At 39.3% G+C, this 25,160-nt stretch overlaps 5 protein-coding genes across 8 annotated transcripts; 1 reads left to right on the plus strand and 4 right to left on the minus strand.

Annotated features, from left to right (window-relative positions):
• Window positions 1-119: 119 nt before the first annotated feature.
• On the minus strand, window positions 120-2,019 carry rpl37a (ribosomal protein L37a). The gene is made up of 4 exons (XM_020936082.2): window positions 1,863-2,019; window positions 1,214-1,342; window positions 1,052-1,134; window positions 120-285 (listed from the first exon to the last, which is right to left on the minus strand). Exons 1-4 carry the CDS (start codon window positions 1,863-1,865, stop codon window positions 222-224), a joined length of 279 nt encoding a protein of 92 aa, XP_020791741.1. The 5' UTR covers window positions 1,866-2,019; the 3' UTR covers window positions 120-221.
• An 80-nt stretch (window positions 2,020-2,099) lies between these two features.
• cfap410 (cilia and flagella associated protein 410) lies at window positions 2,100-4,061 on the plus strand. Its single transcript, XM_020936109.2, has 7 exons — window positions 2,100-2,311; window positions 2,396-2,414; window positions 2,544-2,590; window positions 2,681-2,910; window positions 3,141-3,291; window positions 3,362-3,461; window positions 3,531-4,061. Exons 1-7 carry the CDS (start codon window positions 2,235-2,237, stop codon window positions 3,693-3,695), a joined length of 789 nt encoding a protein of 262 aa, XP_020791768.1. The 5' UTR covers window positions 2,100-2,234; the 3' UTR covers window positions 3,696-4,061.
• Window positions 4,054-8,702, minus strand: orc2 (origin recognition complex, subunit 2). 2 transcript variants are annotated; one of them, XM_055151639.1, is made up of 19 exons: window positions 8,625-8,702; window positions 8,406-8,468; window positions 8,226-8,331; window positions 8,054-8,139; window positions 7,236-7,310; window positions 7,007-7,153; window positions 6,727-6,813; window positions 6,569-6,655; window positions 6,454-6,485; window positions 6,286-6,343; window positions 5,814-6,115; window positions 5,623-5,732; window positions 5,426-5,558; window positions 5,197-5,293; window positions 4,975-5,121; window positions 4,728-4,899; window positions 4,591-4,652; window positions 4,393-4,511; window positions 4,054-4,319 (listed from the first exon to the last, which is right to left on the minus strand). In XM_055151639.1, the coding sequence occupies exons 3-19, from the start codon at window positions 8,306-8,308 to the stop codon at window positions 4,236-4,238; spliced, it is 1,881 nt and encodes a 626-aa protein (XP_055007614.1). In that variant the 5' UTR covers window positions 8,309-8,331; window positions 8,406-8,468; window positions 8,625-8,702; the 3' UTR covers window positions 4,054-4,235. The 2 variants fall into 2 exon arrangements, with proteins under 2 accessions (XP_055007614.1, XP_055007615.1); XM_055151640.1 differs by lacking the exons at window positions 8,054-8,139; window positions 8,226-8,331; window positions 8,406-8,468; window positions 8,625-8,702 and adding an exon at window positions 7,484-7,633.
• Window positions 8,703-8,821: 119 nt separating this feature from the next.
• Window positions 8,822-12,343, minus strand: zgc:162816 (uncharacterized protein LOC571260 homolog). Of its 2 annotated transcripts, XM_055151642.1 has the most exons (5): window positions 12,261-12,343; window positions 10,518-10,675; window positions 9,882-10,011; window positions 9,569-9,719; window positions 8,822-8,940 (listed from the first exon to the last, which is right to left on the minus strand). In XM_055151642.1, the coding sequence occupies exons 1-5, from the start codon at window positions 12,261-12,263 to the stop codon at window positions 8,936-8,938; spliced, it is 447 nt and encodes a 148-aa protein (XP_055007617.1). In that variant the 5' UTR covers window positions 12,264-12,343; the 3' UTR covers window positions 8,822-8,935. The 2 variants fall into 2 exon arrangements, with proteins under 2 accessions (XP_055007617.1, XP_055007616.1); XM_055151641.1 differs by lacking the exon at window positions 8,822-8,940 and having other exon boundaries at window positions 9,430-9,719.
• A 473-nt stretch (window positions 12,344-12,816) lies between these two features.
• On the minus strand, window positions 12,817-24,029 carry col6a2 (collagen, type VI, alpha 2). Of its 2 annotated transcripts, XM_020936121.2 has the most exons (33): window positions 23,923-24,003; window positions 22,840-23,131; window positions 21,206-21,287; window positions 21,024-21,124; window positions 20,801-20,944; window positions 19,954-20,319; window positions 19,855-19,875; window positions 19,698-19,763; window positions 19,521-19,619; window positions 19,406-19,432; window positions 19,292-19,318; window positions 19,161-19,205; window positions 18,980-19,033; window positions 18,837-18,899; window positions 18,696-18,758; window positions 18,559-18,612; window positions 18,444-18,479; window positions 18,281-18,343; window positions 18,133-18,195; window positions 17,939-18,001; window positions 17,794-17,856; window positions 17,665-17,715; window positions 17,501-17,599; window positions 17,359-17,421; window positions 17,098-17,133; window positions 16,961-17,006; window positions 16,722-16,874; window positions 16,548-16,642; window positions 15,753-15,934; window positions 15,502-15,680; window positions 15,379-15,417; window positions 13,814-14,148; window positions 12,817-13,696 (listed from the first exon to the last, which is right to left on the minus strand). In XM_020936121.2, exons 3-33 carry the CDS (start codon window positions 21,279-21,281, stop codon window positions 13,430-13,432), a joined length of 3,039 nt encoding a protein of 1,012 aa, XP_020791780.1. In that variant the 5' UTR covers window positions 21,282-21,287; window positions 22,840-23,131; window positions 23,923-24,003; the 3' UTR covers window positions 12,817-13,429. The 2 variants fall into 2 exon arrangements, with proteins under 2 accessions (XP_020791780.1, XP_055008072.1); XM_055152097.1 differs by lacking the exon at window positions 22,840-23,131 and having other exon boundaries at window positions 23,923-24,029.
• Window positions 24,030-25,160: the final 1,131 nt, after the last annotated feature.

Below are 25,160 nucleotides of genomic sequence, written 5' to 3' on the forward strand. Positions count from 1 at the left end.
CCAAGTATTATACACTTCACTTGATCAAAAGTTAGATGCACTTAAAACTTCACTGCTATATAAACATGTGATGTGGTGCAATTGCTAGTAGCCACTGAAAATAGATGACAGACAAACAATTCCGCTCCAGACCGCTTTATTTATGGATGTTGAGGCCATGTCCAGTTCGGTTAAGTTATAGAAAACAAAGTCCCATATCCACCAGCGATTGTTCAACTGGTTTACTGGTCCTTCAGCTCCTTCAGCCTCCTAATTGCAGACTTCACTGTGACAGCAGAAGTTGTGCTGGAAATGAAACAAAATTTTAGAGATTCATGACTGCAACCATGACAGTATCCAGGAAATGGTAACATTTTCAACTTTGGGGTACACGGACTAGGACTTTAGAACAATGCCATGCTCAAGCATGATTGTATAGGGTTTCATGCCTCACTCTCACACCTGCACAACCGAACTGAGCCACAGCTTGGTGATAGTGTCACACAGCACTGTTTACATCTTGCACAGCAGAGCTATCGCTGTCAGTGACATGAAATTAAAAGTTAGGCAGATAAGAGTCCTACTACGATACATACTCCTTTACAGATTTAACAGCGCAGGGGAGTGGTGAGGATAGCTGAACTGCACCCAGGCATGGCACAGTACGGTTTGGCTGTCCTCACACTTGACGAATGTACCACGCTTTAAGGGCTATCTGTCCTTGGGCACAGTTTGATTTGGCTAGTGTGAGTGCACCCTTAACTTCAGGAAAATAGTGTTTAACTGTTGGTCATTCATTAACTGGATACATTCTAACAGATCAGTATAAAAAAAACTTTAACCACATAGAAACAAAGGAATTTTTTGAACTTGTAATATTTAAATTTTTCAAAACGTCTATGGGAAAACAAGTAAAATGTCTTCTATAAAACAGGCACAGACTTCCAAATGTGCAGGACCATTAAGCTTGAATACTATATCAATTACTTATTACAATTGCTACACTAAATGCACATGCAGATGCCTCATGTGTCCTACTACCCATTGTTTGATTACAAACAAAGTAACATACTTGTAAGTCCAGGCTCCTCCAGCTACAGTCTTCCTGCAGGATCCGCAGTGCCAGATACCAACAGCCCTCCTCTTCATCTTGGTCTACAAGTGAAAATTTCAAAATACTTAAAACTTCTTCCACCTTTGTATCATGCAGGTCAGCATTTCAAAACAGGTTTACCTTTCCACAGAAAGAACAAGTGTATTTTGAATGCTGGGAGATTTCAATTTTCTTGACCATCTTCCTCAGCGACGCACCATAACGTGTGCCATATTTACCAACGATCCCCACCTTCTTCGTGCGCTTAGCCTGTCAACACGTTAGCATATCACAAGAGGAAATACATTAATTTAACATTAATACTGGATAATAAACTCAAGTTATACATCTGTAAAAAGAAAATGAAAAGTATTCAAATCAGATTTTAAGGAGAAGAGCTATCAATTATCATTGCCTAGTTACGTCGCTAGTCAAGTCTCAATAACCGGTGTAGAAACAAGTTGTCAGATATCCCAAGACGTCTATCGAGTCTACTACAGATACATCGGTTCATTATTATTGCGAATATAGGCTGAAATTCACTGTAAAGCAACTTCACAACTAGCCACCCGGTACTTCGGCTAGGCAGATAGCAGCACTGGCGGCAGCCATTATGCTTGGTGCAGTGAACATGTATGTCTTTTACACAATGTACGGTTAAAAATCAACATCAAACTGGAAGAATACATAAATTAGACTTCCAGTGACATTTCCGCCGAGGACTGGGCATATTTAAAATATCTATAACAGCGGATTACAGTGGATTTGGAAAAGGACATTTTCAGCTCACCATCGTTTCAGTGGAGACGTAGGTCCAAAGAGAAAGAGCATATTGCGCAGGCGCGCTTTACAAGCATTTCAACGATGCATTGTGGGAGATTGAGTTTAATGTTCAGGAAACATTAAACATAAACAAATAATGAATGATGACACATCATATGTAAAACATGATAGTAAACAGAGTATTGATATTTACTGTTTACCTAAATCATGATTTAAATTAGACACGTTACTAAGGACGCTGCCATGGTTTGATATGCGCATGCGCTAGACGGTGGAGGACGACAACCCTAAATGAGCTCGTAGGAATGAGCTGACTTGAAATGTTTGTTTATTCGATTGCACGACTGCTTACAATGTATGTGAAATATATTTAGTTGAAATGAAGCTCTCTAGAAAGCTAGTTCTCGCCAAAGCTAAGGCATCTGACCTGGATAGTGTAAAGAAACTAAATTGTTGGTAAGGGTTTTATCTCAACACATCTTTAGCTGCTCTTGGTGAGGCTGCATCTTTTATAGCAACATTTATTTTTCCTTGTTACAGGGGATGTAATCTGACAGACGTGAGTAAGGTTTTACATTCATTGTTTTGGTTGGAGAAATGACGGACTTAAGAGATCTGTATTCTTGAGGTAAACTTTACTGAAAGCGTGTAAAAAATAAAGCAAAAGTATATATTTTTTTCCTTACAGATATCCATCTTCACCCTAATGTCCAACATCGAGGTGCTGACACTGAGGTTGGTTGAGGACATGTCAGTTTGTTTTAACCTACACTCAGTACAACAATGATGATGCTACCACTGCATCTAATATCTTTCTCTCTCCAGTGTCAACAGTATCACATCTCTTGCTCCTCTGGCCAGTTGCCTGAACCTATGTGAGCTCTATCTAAGGAGGAACATGATCTCCTCACTATCAGAGCTGTCCCACCTGCGTTTGCTGGGCCGTCTGAAGGTGCTGTGGTTGGCAGAAAACCCCTGCTGTGGCACTGACCCAAACAAGTACAGACTCACAGTACTGCGATGCCTCCCACGTCTTCAGAAACTGGATAATCAAGGTATTGTCAGAATTATATATATATATATATGTATGTATGTATGTATGTATGTATATATATATATATATATATATATATATATATATAGATATAGATATAGATATAGATATAGATATAGATAGATAGATTTTTTTTTTTTAAATTTGATATCATTCACCACTCTAATAATAAATGTGAAAATTATAATTTGGTGTTACTTTGCCATGGACATGAACACATTTTGTGTTCAGTGGTGACAGAGGAGGAGGTTGCACTTGCTCTTACCCAAGGAGAAGAGGTCACTACCCCCACAGACCCAGTCCAAAACCAGCTTTCAACCAATGGTCAGCCAGACACAGAGACAGAGAATGATCCCCTTGAATACAGCATGGATGAGACAAAGTATGTTTTCATCAACATCTTATTCAAGTTGAAGCTTCATATGTAATCACAATATATCTAAACTTTATAGCAAAATAAGGGAACAGTTGGGAATGAGGCCACTTCCAAGAGATAAGTTCCCATCATTGTCTTCTCCATCAACCAGAGAAAACAGGCTGCTCACAAGAAAGGTGGTTATTTTTCGTCATTTATCAATTACTCAAATGTAGGTTATGATCTGAGCTTTTTTGTATTTTCAGTCACACACACTTGATGCAATTCTGCTTCTGCTCAAAGATTTGGATGAAGACGAGCTTCATGTTGTGCATACAGCTACACAGAACAGACTCCAAATGTTTACATTAAATTCAGAAATGATGAAAAACTCACTACAGACCAAAAGGACTGTAGATATTGAAGATTAGTCTATATGTAGTCCAGTTGCTTATAGTGTTCCAGCTTGCATGTAAATTGCACTAATCAAATTGAATAATAGGCTCAATTCATGCTTACCTGAAGATGTTTGGAAACATGCTAATGACAACTTCCGGTGAAGTTACCGATACTCGATTATACACTGTATGAAGAATAATTATATACAGTCTATATACTGGGCATGTGATAAAACAGTTACTATTGGCGACAGAGCCCAAAGTAGTCATCCACTTGTTTCCAAACATCTGTCAGCTTTGTGACATAAGTGAATAGAGCCCATAAGTATGATTCTCACCTGCCTTTATCAAAAAGAATGTATGTTTTGCAAAAATATTTATATAAAGAAAATCACATGATATCTTGTTTTTATTCACACAGATGGGTATACATAGAGAAATGCAAGCACAGCATTTTTACAATTTATAAAGGGTACATTAAATATAATTTATTCCAAAGTGCTTTGGAGCTACAGTTCTTATTTGAGGCTATACATAATGATCAGTTCATGTTGAATTATTTCAGAGGTACATTTATTCAGCCTGCTCATTTTCCAGGAAATCCACCAATGTATTTGCCTCAACAGGGACAATCAAATACTCCACTCCATCTGCACCCTATGAAAGAAAACAATGAAATGAAAACTGAAGGAAAATGTAAATAAAAAATGTTAACTGAAGTGAGGAGTACTTTTCGTGTGCGGATCAGTTTATGATCTCTGAACTCAGTCAGCTGAGTCCTCAATGTCAGATCAGAGTTCACCAAGAATGCCTCTCGACATCGTTGATAAAAGTCTTGGAAGGACAATCCTGAAAAAGCCAAAAGAGTGTAAATTTTTTTTTTTACATTTGCACAGAAAAACAACCACATGTTCTGGGGTATAATCACCTGTATATGATGGGTTGTCTTTGTTTTCTAGCTGAAATTTTACCAGCAATTTGAAAATTCCTCTGCAGAAAGACAAACATGGAATGTTTAAGATGTTTAAGTTAATGTGAAATAACATTTGTTGGCAATTTTTTAACCTTGCATTTGGTGTCAAGCTTCGCAGCACATGAGTGAGAGAGGACAAAGCCAAAGCCCCCGTCTGCTGCACCAAAAGGGAGTTTTCATATGAAGTCTCTTCTGTGTAGTGTTGAAAAGTAACACACTCCCACCACAACCAGTTAAACTGACTCTGCTTAAACTGGTCCCACACTAAAATATCATATGACTTAATACAGACACAAAAGTGTTATTATGAATTAATGCATTCAAGAAAACAGCACTCACCCAATGTGCTGTTGATATGGTCAATAGATGCAACAAGGTGCAGATTGGGCAGAGAAGCAATTTGTGCCAGTGCACTTTGAGTTTTTTCTCCTCGCAGCATTGGCCCATCAATATTGTGAATAATAATATACACATGGAGCTCTGGATCTGTGAGATGATGTATTTAAGAAAAAAGTGTTAAAATATATACAAATGTAACACAAAATGAAAATAGAAACTGACCATCTTTAAGGGTTTGAGAGATGAACTGGATCTGGTCTGTAGGAGTTCGGAAACTTCCATGATGCTCAAGAACCTCACTTGTCAAAGCATTTAAGATCTGTGGAAATTGTATAAACTGAATACTTGACAGTCTATTCCAATTATATCTAATAATGAACAGTCAATTAAGGAGCAGGCAAGCAACACATTTTAGAAAGTACTGTATAAAACTACGTGATTAGATACTTACTGATTTTAGGGTAATAGAGGGGAAAAAGCCATTTATCACAAGGTGAATTTCTTGAGATAGCTGAGAGGTCCGGAAATCTTCTAGCAGAGATTTTTTACTTCCTAATCCATAAACCAGGACACTAAACCCTAACCTGAAGAATATCATATGTGCATTAGACACAGTAGAACTACAAATAGTAATACAACTGTACTTACTGTAGCTGTAACATCCATTTGCTAAAATGCTGACAATGTTTCTTATGAAGCTCCTGGATTTCTTTTGCATAGCATGACGGTTTTCCATCTAAAAGTCGAATTAATGTCTCCTGAAAAACCAAGCAAAAATAACTGGTAAGTCATCACATTAATTCATTTGAGCACTACAGTAGTCCTTATGAAATACCAACCCTGTCAAGTTTAGGGGTGCTTAGTTTCTCAAGTGTCCGATCTGATGTCAGCACTTTTGAACTGCCGTGAGCTTCGAAGTAATCCTCCACTATACTGGGCTGATGCACAGGTTCAGGAGCATTCTTGGTCTTTTTGGCTGGAGTTTTGTTAAGAGCGGCTGATAAACCTTTACTTGGGGTTTGAGGCACCTTCACATTCTCCTTCTCTTCCTTTTTGGAATCTATCTTTTCATCCTCCTCCTGTTCTTCTCCAGAGTCAGAGGGGGATAGCTCACTCTCACTGTCCGATCGCAGGCTTGGAGCTATATCAAAGTAAAATACATACTAACAAGTCAATACAAAATAATTTATAATTTATCAATATATTATTATATTATTAATAAAGGACACTTGCTGTGAAAATATCTACTTTTTAAAGTAGCTTATTTTTTTTTTATTTAATGTAAAAATTATGAAAAATAAACACACTAACTTGCAATTCTTTTCCTGAGTCTGTGAGGTGTGGTGGAGACAAACTGTCTTTTTTTGTTCTGTCACAAATAAAGTGCATACACAAAAAAGTGATTTTCACATAATATCACATTTATATTGTATGTTTATTACAACAAGCATGTAGAATTTTAAACTCTAATGACTTTACTCTCTGTGGTGTTCGAACTTCTACTTTGGCATCTAGATAGAATTAGAGGGAACAGATCGTTTAAAATATGAACAGAGCAAAATTATTTACATTATTATTAGTTTAGCAGACTCACTTCGTCCTGTTCTAGTTGGAGTAGATGGTTCAATAGGTGCTGTATTGAACGTAACACTCTTTCCAGGGGTACGAGCCAATTCACTTGCTGTGTAAAATTGCAATTAAGTTGAAAGACAAACTGGACTGGAAAAGAGTAAGTAATAATAGTTTTTGCACCTGTCTGAGCCATACTGTGTCCACGTCTACTTTTCTGAAAGGTGAAAATGGAAGATCCTGTTACACGAGACATACCCTCGTCATCATCTGTAAAATAAATAAATACAATAATAAAACTTATAGAATCATATATATTGAATGTATAGACATACTTATTTAGTTAATAGCATAGCAAGTCATGTAGTTACTTTCAGGTTACAGGGAGTAGCACACCTCACTAACTCTAAATACTATTCAAGTGCTAGTAAACATATTGACAAATGTAAAATTAAAGACCAACCTTCTGCTGCTAAAGCCTGTATATAATTTTCGTTCAGATGTCCGTTCCCTTCCCCATTCTCTTCACCATTCTGCTCTTTGTCGCGTCTACCAGCGGGACTCTTAAAAGTGACAATTTTCTGGACAGCCCCACTGCCGGGTTGATTCCCTTTAACAGAGACAATTAGTATTATTGATGAATACTTGTACATAGTAAAACATGACGCTACTTTAAAAAATATAATGCATACCCTCCTGTTTGTCCACAATGTGCTCCCGGACATCCTTATCTCCAATAAACTTCACCTCCAACCCACTCATCATAACTACAGACAAACATGGATAAATATGTAAATAAATATCATAACAAAAGTATAACACCAAAATACAGTAGCACGTAAACTTTTTATGTAGCATTAGCCTGTTATAGTAAGAGTAAGAACCGATCATAAAGACGGTGATCACACGACAAAACAGAACATCAAACCACGGGTCATACCAGATCGTAGTGCTTTATCCAAACTAAATTACTAATAATTACGGCAGAAAAATACACTAAAAATCGTAGCATGCGGCAGACAAGTTTCCGCGCCACCTCCATTAAGTTTTTAAACCACGTGACAAGTGAAAGGTCATGTTGAAACCAATGAAAAACTGAGTATCATGAAAACTACATGTCCCAAGATGCACTGCGTGCAAAACAAAACCTTACAGTTAAAACCACATGAATCAAGATGTTGATACCAAATCCATCCTACTTTAATATTTACGCAGTAAAAAGCCAAATATGTTATTATTTGTTATTTATTATTTGAAAAACTGAATAAATGAATAGATTAAATGTGGAATTTTAAAGATGCAATTATCACTTCAGCAGTTACATTTATGCACATCATCCTCCTGTTTATGCTTTATGCAGTTATAATAATGAAACAAATAAGGAGATATATTATCTATGTATACTACATGTTATCTAATATAATATATGTATATTACATTAGATAACATTATAGTTTACACAGTTTAAAAATTATTAGGAATTGGTTTAAAAATTGCTTCAATAATTCACCATCCACGTGTTGGTGTCCACTTTGCCACAAGTCTGTCTTTGCAGTGGACATAGTAAGTGGGGTGCATTGCTGCAGTTGCACAGGACTGAAAACAGAAAAGAAAATTTCAGTTGTATTAAAAATAGACATTAATTGTAAAATATTATAGAAGTTTAGATCACAGTCACTTACATGGTAAGGAATAAGTTTGAGCATTGTGCCCAAAGGATATTTGTTATAGTCCAGTTTTCCAGAGATGGGCTCAATTCGTCCATGCTCCTGAGTCATGGACAGCAGCCTAAGCATTATTTTACAAAAAGATTACCTCAGATTTTTCTGAACAAAGCAATGACAATAAAAGGTTAAATATACTTTAAATCTGGGTGTCCTTCCACTACAGCGTATCCAGATGGAAGTTTTCCTGCTCCATCAAGACTGAGGAAAAAAAGAAGCTTCCTTAACAAGGTTATTTTTTGATACAGTTATTACATAGATGATTTAAAATAAAATGATTATGAGGCATTTTAGTAGTATTTAACATTTTTTTATTATATTTATTTTTAATTTAAAAATGTTAAATTAGCCTATTACCTCAGTCCTGTCCATCCACAGTCAATGAGGAGCTGGTTTCTGTGAGGACAGTGACCAATGACTCGTGTCAAAACCCTAACGGCTACATCCTCTAAGCTGCAGGAGCCAATCATAGACTGCTGCACATCTGTAAAACACATAAAAGCTCTTGATTTACCATGATTAATATTGTGATATTATACCATAGATACACATACCATAAAATATGTAATTTCCTGGGTGAACTTCACTGAGTTGGGCCATGTCTGTGATTGGATGGCTACAGGAGGGTGTGGAGCCAATACTAGATTTGCAGGTGATGCCTACAGCCTTCAGTCTATAAGACACATTGACAAATTTCAATATTGATATTATGATGGTAAAACTACATGCAGTCTTATCAGAAGTTACATATTCTACACAGTGGCCACTCTCTACACTAACCTTTCCATAAACTGCAGTGTTAATGTGGTGGTTTCCTGAGCGACAGCCTGTATCTGCTCCACCCCTCTGCAGCTGTAGGTGTTACCGCAATGAGCGTAAACTCCAGTCAGCTCCACTCCTTCAGTAGCATAAATGGCCTGAGCTAGTGTAAGAGCCTCGGGCAGTGAGTGCAAAACACCAGCTACAGCAAAGCAAATAGAAATCAGACTAAAGTATTTTTAAGAATATTATAGATGTAACTTTTTTGGTGGAGGATCAGGCACCTGCACGTGTGCATAGAAATGCTTTTACCTTGTCTGTAATGTTACACAGCATGGCACTAAAATTATATATCTTGCATTATTACAGGTCTTTTTATTGTACAAAAATACCTAGACATGCATTTGTACTGTGAGTAGGCACTACTTTATTTAAGTTTAATACCATCCCCTGAAACACTCTGGGCAAAGCAATAATATGCTGACAGGTGGCAGACTTTTCACAAAGTCATGCAGTGAATCAATTTACTGTAACTGAGAGACCTCTTCCATTTCCACAGTCAAGCTTCATCCAAATGTGCCAGAGCCGCCCATCCCGCAGAGGCCTCTTTTTGAGTTGCTCCAAAGCATCAGGATGATCCAACAAAACCTGAAAGAGATCCAGCCTCTCGGACAATGCTGCACAACGCTCCACCTACAGGCAAATTTACAGTTATTACTACAAGCATTTTAAGACAATAAATATGTTTATAATAAGCAAGAAAACAGCAAGTAATTATAACTAAATGCAAATATGACAAGCAAATACATAAAGAAAAAAAGAAAACTGTAAAAACACTTCAAATTTGGATCTTGCCTTATCAAAAGGAATAGAATATGCATAAAGGATGTCCTCAAAACCATGGTCGGCATAGAAACAGGCCTCTGCCAAAGTGGAAACTACAATGCATCTCCGTGATCCACTGGTCATTATATCAGCACACTCACTGTAGGACAGAGCCATGGATGAGTCCACTGAATGTCTTTCATATCTGTGTTTCATATCTATCTATCCATCCATCCCTCTCTTTCTCTCTCTCTCACTCACTCTCGCTCTCTCACACTCACTCTCTCACTCACTATCTCACTAACTCTCACTCCCACTCTCACTCTCTCTCACACTCTCTCTTACTCTCTCACTCCCACTCTCTCACTCCCACTCTCTCTCACTCCACTCTCTCTCACACTCTCACTCTCTCTCACTCTCTCTCACACTCACTCTCTCTCACACTCACTCTCTCTCACACACACTCTCTCTCACACACTCTCTCTCACACACACTCTCTCTCACACACACTCTCTCTCACACACACTCTCTCTCACACACACTCTCTCTCACACACACTCTCTCTCACTTCCACTCTCACACGCTCTCTCTCTCTCTCTCTCACTCACTCACTCACTCTCTTGCTCTCTCTCTCTCTAGATAGATAGATAGATATAGGTGTACTACATTGTTTTGTGTGTCTTCATGTGTGGTCGAAGTTGTACTCCCAGCTCCTTGTAAAGTTCACTCATTCTCCCTGCATTTTTCTTTACTTTGTCGATGTCCACCACCAGAGCAGGAGTGCATAAGGATGAGATGAGGTCCCCCTCCATGATGAGAACACACTACACAAACAGGGTGTATAATTAGATTAGATGCATGACTGATCGCAGAACAGTGTGACCACATTAACAGTGTACAAAACAAAATTAAATCTCAAACCCTATATGAACAGGATATGAAAAAAAATTAGTAATCTATATATAAAATAACTAAAACATTATTGACATTTGTACTTTGTACAAATCAAAACAAAACTTAAATCCTCTATTTATGTAGGGCTTTAACAGTCTAACTTTCTACTTGTCCCGGACTGTGGTGAAGTTGGTTTCACATTGGACGTTGGCTATTCGCCTCCACAGCAACAGTGGAAGTTTCCACTGTCTGTGCCCCGCTTGCTCTAGCACTGTGTGGAGAACTTTATTTTAATACTGGAAAATTAGAAGATACAAACAAATTGGCAACATTAAATGGTCAAGTAATGATGTATGACAAATGAGGTCAAACAGGAACAACGTAAATAACAATAAAATAAAATAAGTTAAATTAGGTGCTCTAAGAGTTCATAGTAGTGATAAGTTCTTTTAGAATGATAGCATTCTTGCTGTCCATAAAGATAAGAGAGGCAAAAAAAAAGTTGCAGGTCTTTGATAATGTGATTTTTACAATCTGTGATTTTTTTCAATAGCTTCTAAGGCAGGTGACATTGTAACCCCAATCCAAGTTATTATAGTAGTCCTAGTCCTCAAGTATCAAGCACATCTTTTGGATTTCAAAATTAACTCTTTGTGGCACTTTTATGCATTTGTTTCCTTTGAAAATCAGTGATTTTTTTTCAATAGCTTCTAAGGCAGGTAACATAGCAAGTTATTATAATAGTCCTAGTCCTTGAGTATCATGCACACCTTTTAGATTTCCAAATTAACCATTTTGGTTTGGGGTTGCTAGATTACCTGCTTTAGAAGCTATTGAAAAGGAAATCACAGATTTTCAAGCGGGAAAAATTTTGAAAGTCCCACAAAGGGTTTATTTGGAAATCCAAAAGGTGTGCGTGATTCCTGAGGACTACTCTTAAACTGTATGGAGTTTTTAGGTTACTTGACCTGGAAGATAATGAAAAAAATGCATTAATTAACCCTCAAAATACATAAAAATTTGCATAATGCCCTTTTTTATTTTTATAATTTTATTTTGTTTTAAGTGTTTGTTTGCTTGTTGTTGTTTTTTTTGTTTTTTTTTGTTTACATTTGACAATTTCAATTGATAAATATTTTTAAATCAAACTCCATTCACTAAAACGGTAAGTTCTTGACGGTCCCTAACCAGCGTACTTAGCGGGGCTTCGGAATACAGCTCCCCGCACCGTGATAAGAGCCATGGACCTATAATTCCGTTAGAGCAAGTGGGGCACAGACAGTGGAAACCTCCGCTGTTGTTGCGGAGGCGAATATTCAACTTCCAACGTGAAACCCACTTCATTAAGGTCTATTCCGGCTCATCTTACTTCAAACTTGGGCATTTGAGGTTGCCTTGTTACATAAAATAACCTTTGAACTCTGTAACCTAACCACTGTAACTATACTAATAATTTGTATTAATAATATAGTTTATAGTTAAAGAAAGAAGGTCCTGTCAATTTCCAAAACGCACCATGTACTGATGTAAACGCAGAACTCACCACTGGCTCTTGTTTCTCTTTTTGAGAGTGAAGTTCATAAACTCCTCTGGAGGATCATATGACGACTACGGAATCCCATATGACCAAAACTAATATTGACGGAGTGTCCAGCAGAGGGAGACAAAGCACTATACTTTGCACCAGGCCATGAATTAGACATTATAATGCTAATTATTATTAATTATCGTTATTTTAATAGATCCATGATAACTTTGGGAACATAAAAGACAATAAAACAAACATAATTTTAAAAATAAACAATATGAAGCCAAACAACCATTTCTCAGGTCATCTGCATAGTTTGCAAAGATTTATACTCTCAGATTTAACTTCCTCCCTGTTAAGGATATCCAATGGGTTCATATGCAGTATGCCATAAACAGGTCAGTTATTCACAAATGGATATATACCTTAACACCTATATCCTGCCACGCATACTCAATAGATGCAGCATAATCCATCCTAATAAAGATGGTTGAAAAGTTATTTATTAATGTACTAGTACTGTAAAGTATAAATGAAAGACAATTTTGGGTTCACCAAGTTAGAGTTTATTTGGATTTGTACATTCTGATTGTACATTTGACATTTCTTTGTGATTGTGAATGTTGAAAAAAGTGTGCATGAGTGAAAATGTGAGATGTTCGTGTTTTGGCGTAGGGCGTGCTTGTGCTTGTATCCCTGGGAAAAAAAACGTCTTCAGCATAAACAACCTATATTAAGTAGTTACTTTATGGAGTAAACATTTCAAAACCAGTCACATGGCTTTCTCCTTTTTAGCACCTTTAATGAATATACTGACTTACATGACAAACAGTGAAAAACCTTTTTGGAAATGGAAACTAAATGAGAACAAAATAAAGCCCCAAGTTACACATTCAATAATCATAGACCTCCTTTAGGACAGTGTTGATGTCTTTGGGTGGGGAGTCTTTGGTTGTTCATGGGATGAACAGAACACTGAACTATGCAGTTTGTGTGTGTCTTTTCATGTACATGGACTAGTTGGATTGAAATTACCTTTCAGCAGTAACCCAGTGCCTCCCATCTGGTAAAATCTTAACTGTACAGTAACACTGGTGCTGGGCCTGTCCTATGGATAGTTACTGTGGTGGTAAGCATTACAGGCCTAGCATATCCACTAGCATATCCAGCGGAAGAACCGCTCAAAAAATGCTGGTTTGTTCAGCATGGAATAGTCGGATCCTCTGAAAATAGCTGTCATGTCTCCAAGCGCCACCTTTCTCAGCACTTCCTCATCTGTGTCTGAGCCCATGGCGATCACCGTGGGAACACCCTCTGCCCTCCTCATGGCTGACACACCCTCCTCCAGTTGCTCAGTTGAAGTGATGCCATCAGTGATGAAAACAAAAGCCACTTCAGCATTACGTCGAGCCACACGATCTCGCTGCAACACAATAGTGAAGTTTTACAAAAAGAATCAGGCAAGCAGCTACAAGACAACTTCTGCATCACTTATGATCAAGACAATCAGGACGAGCTTCAAGCTTTTAATCACTGTTACCTGAGAGAGAACTAGGTTGTTGACTGCATAGATGATGGCACTGCCCAGAGCAGAGGAGGAGTCCATGTACTTGACAGCAGCCAGTGAATCAGCGATCTCAGTGAGGTTGTGTTTGAGGGCAAACTCCACTCTCTGCTCCGTGGGGCTGCCATACTGCAGGAGAGCCACACGGGCGTTCTTCTCGTCTGAAGGACCATTAGCCAAAGTCAGGCGGCGAGCCACGTTCTCGATGAACTCTTTGGCGTGACGGTGGTTCTCCAGACCCATCCTCTCTGAGCCGTCCAACAGGAACACTATATCCACAGGCCTCTGGACACAACTGGCAACAGCTGGCTCTGAACACAACATAAAAGTTCAAATCAGACGTGGTATTCTGCTCACTGCAGCTTGTACCCAGATGTCCAGGATCAAAGACTGAGTAACCCTCTGTAAAGTGCGGTATGGTATTAAAAACCAGAAAGAAACACATAAATACAGAAAGAACAGCTGGCATGCAAATCATGCACCAATTAAAGCCATTTAAATCAGCATCATTAAAGCTCATGTTTAATTTTATGATAAATAAAACAGACCTTTCCGTTCCACAAGAATCTATATGTGCAAAGGAGCAACGTAAATATAAGAATAAAACAGTGTTTTAATGACAGTTAAGGACAGCTTCTGCATCAAGATTTCATTTATACCTTTAAAAATATAAAGCCCTATAAAGTAGTGATGACTTTCACAGTGCTCTACACTGCATTAAAGCGCAGCACCACTCAAAAATAAATAGCCATATATTTAGAGAATGTATACTAACTAGCGGACAATTTTACATCCGACAACTATTATCCTACATTTGTTTGAAAATGCATTTCACAAAGCTCACTTTTCTTTAGAGGTAATATTCAAGACCTTGGGTCTGTCCTGTCCTATACAGTAAATACCATGGAAGCAGCATGCATGTGTTTCCGTAAGTTCAGGTGTAAAACACCTTCCAGCTTTTTACACAATGCAAAGAAAAATGTTTTGCTAAAAATCTGTAGGAGCTTAATAAGCATATTAGTCAAGATCCATGTCAAGTCGCTATCAGTCTCTTATAATGAGGTAGCGTGGTTAGCAGTTAGCAGAGTTTTATGGCTTTCTCTGGATCGCCCATAATGTCTGCATAGACATATTTGAAGGAGTCGATGAACATCTGTGTCCATTGGTGTTTTTCTGCGCCGCGGGCGAGCTTGGCTCTCTGCGCTGCATACGCCATGGTGGCCACGCCCACTCCATACTGCTGCTCTTTCAGGCTGCCCAGCAGGCCGGCCACACCCTCCACTGAGGTGGGCACAAAGGAGGGACTGCCATCCACTGCCTGGGGTTTCCAAGGGGGAGGGGCTTCCCAAGTAACGCCCCTTCCTGCAAGAAGCAGGTGAATAACATTGTGGGCGATGTCCCACAGATGCATCATCATCTCAGACAATTTAGAGGCTGAAGGCAGATTAGGTGCAGCAGGGCAAAGACTCTGGACCATATCTGAACCATTGTAGCCAAGTAATGGCTGGCTGTATTTTTTTCTTGGTTAGTGTTACTCTTACCTGATTTACAAGGTAGTTCAGGACACACCACAACAGGATCTGAAACAAACAAAAATGTAATTTTAGACTTTTAGAATGTCATTTTAGAATGTGATGCACTGATGTGATGATGTGTGACTCTACCAGGGCAGAGGACTGTCTCAATCTTGTCGATGAACTCTTCAGCCACGAGGTCAGCAAAACGCCTCATGCCCAGGACCCTGCCATCCCTCTGACAGGCAATACTCTTCAGGATCTCATTCTCCTCGACTTGGTCAAACATGTCTCCAATGCCAATAGCGCTCACGTCAACACGTGAGTCACTGCCAGAGGAAAAACAGTTAAATTTTTCTGACTACACAAACATGCTATCTTATGTTATGAGTGATAGTCACCTGCACAGGTAAGTGAGCAGTGTGTCATTGTCTCTGGGGTCAAAGCGCCCATCTGTGATCACCACCACAGTGACATTGGCTTTGGCTCTTCGGCTGTCCCGGATCAGGTTGTCATAGGCATATTTCAGAGCAGAGGGAGTCCAGGTTCCTCCAGCAATCCACTCCAAACGCTTTACTGCATCCTGAAAATAAACAACAGAGAAACATGGTACTGGGTTAAATAAGCTGTATAAAAAGTGGACTAAGCGAATGTGACGTCCCCCACAGTGTTCAGCACCAATCAAATGAAGCTCATGATGCTGGCGGTTATGGGAGAATTTGGTGCCAGGCTCAATATTATGAATTTGAATTTTTGAATGTATAAAATAGCGCAAAAAACATGAGGATCATGTAGAGCAGGTTAATACAAACGTTTTAGGACTAAAATGATGAGGCTCATGCAGCAGTTACAAAAAGAGGGGCCACAATATTCCAATGTAAGTCAATGGGAGCCAGGGTCAGTAGGAGCCAGAAGTGCCCGTGCTTTTCCATGAACTTTCAGTTTATTTAGACATAGGATTTACACAAAAAATATACAGAATTTTGTGTCCTTTTAATTTCATTGCCCTCCTTTATTCTTAAAATCTTTTTTGATCACTAAATGTGATAGTATGTATATTTCATTGCATGGAAGATGAACCAAAAGATAAAGAGTGTGCTGATTTGACCAATTAACAACATTAGAGAGGAGAGAACTGTCTGAGCGAGGTCTGAAGAAGAGAGTTCAAAGCCCTTTCATGTGTTTGTGTGAAAGACCTTAAACTTTGATAATGAATCAATCTTGGGGTCGTCAAGACGGATGGCCTGGAAGGTCCCACTGTGACTATACTGAACAACTCCCACTCGCGTGCCTGCAAGCAATGTTCATAGCATTCATTTGTGCTTTGTTCATAGTTTTGAGAGAGGCGAAATAAGGTCACAGTGATGTACCTGACTCTGCATTGGGATCTGTGGCAAGGGATCCAAGTCTGTTTATGGTGTTGATGACAAAGTTTTTCTCTAAAGTGAAGTTGGTAAGTCCCACTGATTCTGAGCTGTCAATCACAAACACAATGTCCAAGGCTCCACAACGTTTCTCACAGTCTGAAAACAAATGCACACAAACAAAAAAGTAATAATTACATCAACATTTCAAACCCCTCTGAAGTTTCTCAAGTCCCTAAACTCACCACAACAGCCGCATGTCTCTCGGATGTAATTCATCACGTCACATTCCTGATAAACAAAGAAACAAACAAACATTAATATCCACCAGGACATGTCTTTCTAAATATACAGTATGTCATAAAAACATTAATGTTCTTACTGTCAGACCAGGATCTCCCTCAGGGCCAGGATCCCCCTAAAGTGTTTAAAAAATCATGTTTTAATTCTAAAAGAGGTCCTATATTAAGTGGTTATGTGGAACTGTATTATGACGGCTTACTAAGCCTTCATTTTAGAAGAAGGTGCAAACAAAAAATGATGTGTTATAATTCTGTTTTTTACTATTAGAGCTGATTAATGCATAAAGTCTCAGTTTTCAACACACAGTATAGGCTGTTTTAGTGATTTTGAATTTACTTACATCACGACCACTCGGTCCTCGTGGACCCCTTGGACCAGGTTCACCGCTAGGTCCTGGCTCGCCCTAAGAGTTAAGGACATACATTAAAAACCGTTTGACTGTTTGATTACTTTGGCATGAAGCTTTATAGATAGATACTCACTGGTTCTCCTGGAACACCTTTAACGCCTGGTTCACCCTTCTGCCCACAGTCTCCTCTGCTCCCACGGGGTCCTCGGTTTCCCTTCTCACCTTTTTCTCCCTAAAATCATATTAGTGTTAGTTTTATATCAGCTTTAGGACCAAATTATTAGCTGTGTTTCTTACTGATGGGCCTCGTGATCCAGGAAAACTAAATCCAGGTCTTCCAGTATCTCCCTGGATGAGATTACATTACAAGTTAAAATCATAATTATAGCAGGATTAGCAGGATTTTAAGAATGAAGACACACTTACTTTTGGTCCTGCAAGGCCGGGCTCGCCTCGTGGTCCAGCATCACCAGGATCTCCTCTGGTTCCCTGCAGCACAAATTAAATGGTAAAAAAAATCTAGGTAATTATTATAAATATATATCCGATTAAGTTTGGTCATGTGACTTACATTGCGTCCAGCCTCTCCAGGGGACCCAGGTGGTCCTCTGGGTCCAGGCAAACCTGAATCTCCCTGCAGTGGCAAAAGGACAACAAGAAAAGAGCTGTAACTATAAAATTGGTCAGTGAGTTTTACAATTTTTAGAATACTGTCATGGAACACAGATCCAGTTGAGCACAAGTTCATTAAAAGTACATTCTCACCTTTTGCCCTTGAGTTCCAGGGTCACCGGGGAATCCTCTCAAACCCTCTGGTCCTGTTTCACCCTGAAACAGTAATCACAGCATATGTTATGGTTATAAATATGATACAAAAGTGGTTTAAAACAAGAATCTTTGTGACAGAACATACCTGTTCACCTGCAGGACCTGCTGGCCCCTGAGCGCCCTTTGGCCCAGAGTCCCCTCTTCTTCCCTATGAAGAGAAAGCTAAAGTTAGACAATGAACAAATTGGTGCTGGGTATTACAGTTTAAATCATATAAAAAGATTTTATGCACAAAATAAATGTCTTACTGGCTCTCCTCTGGGCCCAGCTAGTCCAGGAGCCCCCTAAAACAAAACTGAGTTGAGCCACAATCACATGATACTTGCATATGTGTGTGTTTGTGTGTATGTGTATGAATAGTACCTTAGGTCCTTTTTGTCCAGGGGGGCCGGGTGATCCAGGATTTCCTCTCTCCCCCTTTAAAAGGGAGATATATAACTAATTTCAGCTCTTTACAATCAATGCAATATTTTTTTGATTCATATTATTATACATTTTACCTCTGGTCCAGAATCTCCTGCCTCTCCAAGTGGGCCAGATCTCCCAGGTCGACCAGAATCTCCCTACAGAAAAAACAAACCCTACATTAATTTTTTTCTAAGTAGGAATTATATGTGATATTATAGTACAAATATACATACCTTCTCTCCTTCAGTTCCAGGAGGACCACGCTCACCCACATCTCCAGGATAACCATCAGCACCCTTAAAATAAAACACATGAATCAAAGTACTTTCACATGAGAAGAACAGTGACAGTAATAATGATGACAATAAGGCCTCACTCTGTCGCCTGGGTCTCCTTTGCAGCCAGGTGCGCCAATGCGTCCCATTTTACCCTAAAACAAAAAAGCACAGGTAGGCATCATACATTAAGTTACTCATTCTGTACATTTAAAAGTCAGATTAAACTTGAATTAGGGGTACATTATTTTGCCTGGTAAAGCCTACTCAAACAAATTATACCTTTTGTCCATCTCTTCCATCACGTCCTTTTTCACCATCTGCGCCCTGAAGTCAGAGTACAAATAAGATGTAGATGCCATATTTATAACGTAGCAATCAAATCTTGTGTTTAATAAGAAACTGTGAATCACCTTCTTCCCCTGAGCTCCCATCTCTCCCTGTAAAAGACAGAATCATGTTACTCAAAATGTCAATCATCACAATGATAATTCATTTGATTTTTCACAAATATAAATATGGCAAACCTTATCGCCTTTTAGACCAGGTTCTCCCTAAATGAAGGACACAAAGCAGAAATAAGTTGCAGTATTTGAAGTAAATTCTGGTTGTCATATTATAGATACATATTAGGGGTCTTACTTTGATACCGGGCTGACCAATGGGACCCTCAATACCAGGATCTCCTGGGCGACCCCTTTCTCCCTTTAGCCCTGGTTCTCCATTGTCTCCTTTTGCTCCCTGTTTAAAAACAAACAAATTTTTGTTAGTTAAAAGTCATTTTTGTAATGTTTAATAATTTCAATGTAAAATTCTCACTTTTTGTCCTCTGTGGCCTTTTGGACCAGGAGGTCCAGGCGTCTCCAGACAGGACACGCTGTAGCACTGTGTTGTGAGGAGCAAAGCAATTGTAAATATAGTTACTGATGGTTGTTTGATGTGGTTAGGATTTGCCATTAATGATCTGAAGTCTTACCTCAGTGTAGGCCAAATGTTTCTGTGTAAACATAAAAGAGAAATTGTGTTAGAGAGAATTATAATAATTTTATTTATGTTTTTCATATCCATGCAATACCATAGTTTTAATGATGCGGTCTATTGTTTTGTCCTGAATTATCGCCCTCCCCTGGCTCAAATCCACAGCCATGAATTCATTCCTGTAGACTGCTGCTGGTGAATTGGCGATCTCCTTCAGTCCATTCTCATCCACGTTCTTTGAAGCTGCCACAACAAAGATGCGAATGCCTTCGTCGCGAGCTTTCTCTGCTGCCACTTTGATGCCTCCACATGGGTTTCCTGTCACATGACCATCTGTGATGACCACAGCAAAGCGCAGAGCTTTGGAGTTTGTGGAGGATGAGCGCACCATCTGCTGGGTCATGTTGGTGAGGGCGCAGTCGGTGTAGGTGCCCTTCCCCAGGTAACGGATATTTAAGACCCTCTATTGACAGAAGAGAAGGCATCACCAATTAACAAACCATGTAGCACAACAATTATCAGTGAAGTATTCATGTTAGTGTGGGACAACTAAAGTGGGAACATGGTGTTTTAATAAGATAACTTTACTGTTGCTTGTCTAATTTTTTTTTGTTTTTTGCAATTTTAGAGCTTAAATAAATTTTCAGCTTTGTGGTCTCTCAAAAAGTGGGTGAGTGGATGCTGCTAACTATTGGTTGAACTGTGCCACTGCATTTTAAAAGACATGTGACATCATACACCTCTGATTTCATGAGACAAACTTGCAGGAGTGGACTTTGAAGTGCAAGTCAAGCTGTTCCTAGTTGGTCCAGACTGACCTCCCCCCTTTAATCCTCCAGTGATTAAATTGTGTAGTAAATTGCCTAAATATGTGTCTGATTGATATATACTCACTTTATACTATGGCTAATAGATTAACAAATTAAGTTAATTGTTTGACTCACACTAATGAACTCGCTCTTAGAGGCCATGTCGCTGAACACTTCCTGTCTCTGTGAGAAGTGAAGTCCTCCGAGGCGCCAGCTGATTTTCACTGCTCCTCTGAACTCAAGGTCTTCCAGACGCTCTGCAAAAAGCCTTGTGAATGACTGCAGACACAAACAGGGCCGATTAATACAATAACAGTATAAGGTCAATCCAGGACACTGTATGGAGACGGGAGGATACCTTGATACTCTCCACCAGTGATCCAGGGGGTGGCTCCTGTAGAGCGATGGTCTCGGATGTGTCAATCGTAAAGTACACATCAATGGGACATTCATTTCTTTCTGCATGAAATACAAACAAACATTTATCTGATGAAAATGCTTTCTGTACAGTTGTTTGTGGTTAAAATGTAGACTACTCACTGGTGCACTCTGGAGCCTGACCGTGTGTCAAAGCTCCAAAGAGCAGACAGAGGGCGATAACCTCTAAGCCCATCATCTTCTCCTGAAAGACAGAGGACACACAAAAGCTCAATGACTTTCAGATGACATCACAACAGGCTACTGGGGCGATGGGCAGCTGGGCCTTGATTGGAACAAATGATGATGTGGCTATTGTGGTTAAGCGAACTTAAATGATCGATGCACTAAATAATATTTTACCAATTGTGGATTTTGTTTTGGCTACTTAATGGAAATATTTTATAATCAAGCAACTGCACCCTGCCCAGTTGTCCCCATGTGACACATGACTGCTGACACATACCTGGCCTTAGAAGCAGATGAACAAAAATAATCACACATTAGCTAGATCACTTTTCCAGCTTTGGTAAATGAGCAAAATGGCTATTATAGGCCTACTAGTTGGAAAATTTTGAAATGTATACACACACACACCCATATATAGGACTATTCTACATAACTCCCCGAAGTGAAATCTCGCAGGGAATGGCCTAAGCCTATCATGTTGTTGTGACACTGTCAGATAGTTTGGCGAAACGACAGAAAAGGATATAGATCAACTAGATATGAGACATCATGACAAGTAATGTTGCTCCGTTTGCATTCTTTTTCAAAACCTCCCCTCTTACCAATACGATTCCCAACATTAACTAAATAGGCCTACATGATATGACCGGCTTCCAGTCTAGACTGAGAGCCAACAGAGAACATCAGGCGTCATGACACGAAACTCTGCTGCCCCCTAGTGAGACCTGTTTTACAGAAAAAGTGCTAGTTTTACCAGAAGACATACGCCTCAATATGGTTAGATTTGGATTCTTACTTGTGTCTCATATTTAAATTGAGGTCAATGCTTTCGTTAGGCCTATATATTTCTATAGCCTAATTGCTATTGCGGATGATTCCACTTGGCCTATTGAGAAACTAAGAATACTACTGCCTGGAGCTAATGATTGAGCTAATTTAGCTTAAATCAAACCAAACCACAGATATAATCGCAAGTGTAAGGAGTAGCCCATAGGTGTGAATATGATGCCGTCAGTGGCTACAACAATAACCATCTCCATCTCCATGCCGTGTTTATAGCTTTTATAGCCACTTTAGTGTGCCCTTTTTTCAAATTTGAATATATTTACCTCTATGATAAATTATGTGACCAAGTCTACAGTTACAGAGTGATCTGTCTCCCTCTAGCAGGCTGCGCGCAGCTGCGTGGAACTCGGCTGTGCAGATGTTCTCGGATCCAACAAAAGAGTGGAAAAGAGTGGAAACATATTGTCCAAGGTAATTAGAAATCAGCTAAGTCCTGCAAGGCATGCATCTTAAGGCTTGTTTTCTCAAGTAAAAAAAATAAAAATAAATCGCAAAAAACGCTTACTGCGTTCAGGACCAAGAGTATTCAGGTATCCAGTAGAGCACTCAAAATTGCGCACAACTGAAATATTGCCTTTATTTTGTTCGTAATTATGTTTAGCTTAAAACAGTCCAGAGAGTGAGTTTAATAAAGCGATCAGAAAGAAACATCAGACAAAGATTTATGTACAAGTATGAACAGGGAGACATTGCACGTTTCTGTGCGTAAAAGTGTTGCTTACCCAAAATCTTTCCAACAAGTTTTGTCCTTGGTGCGCAACTGGTCTTCGGTAGACTACCTCCGCATTTCAAGTAGGGAAAAAGCCAAAATAAAAAAACAAAACAAAAACAAAGAGGGGAACGGGGCAAAGTAAACGGGAATTAAACCGCTGGATGTACGCTTAGTTCCCGTAGAAGAGCCGTCCGTTCGCCCTGCCGTCCCGGTCCAGCCCAAGCAAAAGGCTCAGATCCCTCCTCCTGCACGCGCGCCGTGCACGACAGTCCCCAACATCCCCACTTGGAGGCGCCGTGGCTCTGCAACAACAATCGCGTGCACGCGTTTACCTCTCCCACACACGCGCACCAATAAAGGAACGTGTGAGTGCAGCTGGAGATGCGAACCATACTCCCTTCACCTGAACCAGCCCCTGACATTAAGCCCACTTTAAATTCATTTGGGAAAACCACTGGTCCTTTGTAACACCCTTTACCGTCACTCACTGGGACCCGTAGGAAGTGAACGAATCTCACATATGGAAGAGATCAGGGGATTTTGTTTTCGTACCAGGCAACAGTGTTGAAGGGTTTTCTGCAGGTGATCTCTCTAACCCACATAAAAGGGATTTCAGAACGTAATCTCAATAACACTTAAATTACATTCACCAAGGCTAAATTGTAAACCTGACAAATAGTGGCCCTGCTGTGACCATGTGAAAAACAGGATATTTACAAAACCAAGACTCAACTTATGACCAAACTCAGGTATAAACTTAAGATTTAGGATTCTATACCCAAATAATCTGGAAATGCTCACTCATGTTTGGCCCTTTGCTACATTCTTGGATAAATCACAAAGAAACCCCCCACTCACATAAATGCACGGACCTCATAATTTGTGTCACTGGTCTGGTTGCAATTAGTAGGCCTATGAGACAAGTTTACAGTGAGTGTAAACAGTGTCAAACCGTCCATGCGTCTGTTCTCCTTGTTTAGTTGTAGTTTCCTCATTGTCACGAAGTGGGAGGTCTCAGCATAGACAGCCATTTACATATAATTTAAAGCATATTCAGCAGCATTGTTGTGATGTGATGAGACAGACAACTTACACAACTTGTATCAAACCATCCAATCCCGCATTAAGTGCAAACACAGAGGCAGTGGAGCATTTCTACTGATGACTTCTCCAGGACTCTTGACAAGAACAGCTGGGCTCACATCCGCTACATGATTATCAATTAGACCAAGGCCATAATGAAGCTATTAGGAGGATTTATAACTGTGGACAGACAACAAAGTAAGTCCGGATCAAGACAAATGACCTCCAATTAAACAACAACAAATAAAGTCATTGTCTTTCATCCATAATTTTTAGTAAAGATAGATAAACAGAAACAGGAGATTTAACTTTCTTTTTTACTTTTCAGCACTGTACCATGGAACTATGGGCCTTAAATAGTTAGTTACAGTGTAGAATCAATGACTCCATGAGACGTGAACCATCATTAATTTACTCTGGAAAAATGTGGAGTCCAAGTCCCCAGTTATGCACGTAAACAAAACCACCTGTTGCCCTGTGCAGAAAACTGTTTGTCTCCATGGTGATACTTTTACACTGCCTAGAATGTTCCATGATGTGTCTCCATGGAAACAAGCAGCTGACACCCACAAGTCAAGGTACAAAACAATAACTCCAAGGAGACAAGCAGGTGACGGACCCACCCTCCGTCCACCCAACAGGAGAGTTACATCACCTTTTACTACATATTAACCGAATTGAGTTTATTAATTCTTGGTTTAAAAGCTTCTACATTGTTGCAGCCTAATCTTAGAATTTACATTTTAAACATTGCTTAAATGTTTAATGAAAAACTTTTACTTTTTATGTACAATTTTACATGATACTTTCACTTTTGTAACTTTTTGTTTTCTCTAAAAAGTAAATAAATTAACTATTTCTTCAGCAGAAGTTCAGTAGTAGTTGGAGTTGGACTGAGAACATAAACCTATTGTATGAGAAGTTTAAGTGATAGCGAGGAGGCCAGCTGCAGACCAGAGATATATCCATGAAGCTCCTCTTTGGATCTTGGCTTGAGAATGGATTTTTCCTTAAAAAGAAAAGAAGACTGCAGTGAGAGAGGATGGAGAGATGTGTGTGTATGGAGGGGGGCCTGTTCTGCTTTAAATGTGTGACTCATAGAAAAGGAATGGCCCTCCCTCGTTCCCAAAAAACAGTTAGCCAGCTCTCACACACAAAGTCTTGTATTTTATTTTTCCTTTATTTTTTCACATGGGGTATAAAGCACCATTGAGTCTTGAGGGATTTGACTGTAATCAGATGCAGAAT

This window comes from Boleophthalmus pectinirostris, unplaced genomic scaffold (assembly GCF_026225935.1).
Source record: "Boleophthalmus pectinirostris isolate CB_2022bp ecotype Guang Dong unplaced genomic scaffold, ASM2622593v1 HiC_scaffold_16, whole genome shotgun sequence".
Classification (NCBI taxonomy): domain Eukaryota; kingdom Metazoa; phylum Chordata; class Actinopteri; order Gobiiformes; family Gobiidae; genus Boleophthalmus; species Boleophthalmus pectinirostris.

Bases quoted from the DNA above. Each gene is read 5' to 3' on its own strand.
- cfap410 (XM_020936109.2), top strand. From the start codon at position 2,235: ATGAAGCTCTCTAGAAAGCTAGTTCTCGCCAAAGCTAAGGCATCTGAC. The intron at 2,911-3,140 runs GTATTGTCAGAA...TTTTGTGTTCAG, and splicing joins TCAGAAACTGGATAATCAAG to TGGTGACAGAGGAGGAGGTT. The intron at 3,462-3,530 runs GTGGTTATTTTT...TTGTATTTTCAG, and splicing joins ACAGGCTGCTCACAAGAAAG to TCACACACACTTGATGCAAT.
- rpl37a (XM_020936082.2), bottom strand. The intron at 1,135-1,213 runs GTAAACCTGTTT...TTTCACTTGTAG, and splicing joins CTTGTTCTTTCTGTGGAAAG to ACCAAGATGAAGAGGAGGGC. The intron at 286-1,051 runs GTATGTTACTTT...TTTCATTTCCAG, and splicing joins GGAGGAGCCTGGACTTACAA to CACAACTTCTGCTGTCACAG.
- col6a2 (XM_055152097.1), bottom strand. From the start codon at position 21,281: ATGATGGGCTTAGAGGTTATCGCCCTCTGTCTGCTCTTTGGAGCTTTG. The intron at 18,900-18,979 runs GTGAGGCCTTAT...TTTTATTTTAAG, and splicing joins AAGGAGACCCAGGCGACAGA to GGTGCTGATGGTTATCCTGG. The intron at 15,681-15,752 runs GTGACTATCACT...TTCCTCTGGCAG, and splicing joins CTGCTCACTTACCTGTGCAG to TGACTCACGTGTTGACGTGA.
- orc2 (XM_055151639.1), bottom strand. From the start codon at position 8,308: ATGGACGAATTGAGCCCATCTCTGGAAAACTGGACTATAACAAATATC. The intron at 6,814-7,006 runs GTTGGTCTTTAA...TTTATTTTACAG, and splicing joins ACAGGCTTTAGCAGCAGAAG to ATGATGACGAGGGTATGTCT. The intron at 6,116-6,285 runs GTTAGTGTGTTT...ACTTTGATATAG, and splicing joins ACTCAGGAAAAGAATTGCAA to CTCCAAGCCTGCGATCGGAC.
- zgc:162816 (XM_055151641.1), bottom strand. The intron at 10,012-10,517 runs GTAGTACACCTA...TCTGTCCTACAG, and splicing joins ATGAAGACACACAAAACAAT to TGAGTGTGCTGATATAATGA. The intron at 9,720-9,881 runs GCAAGATCCAAA...ATTTGCCTGTAG, and splicing joins ATTCTATTCCTTTTGATAAG to GTGGAGCGTTGTGCAGCATT.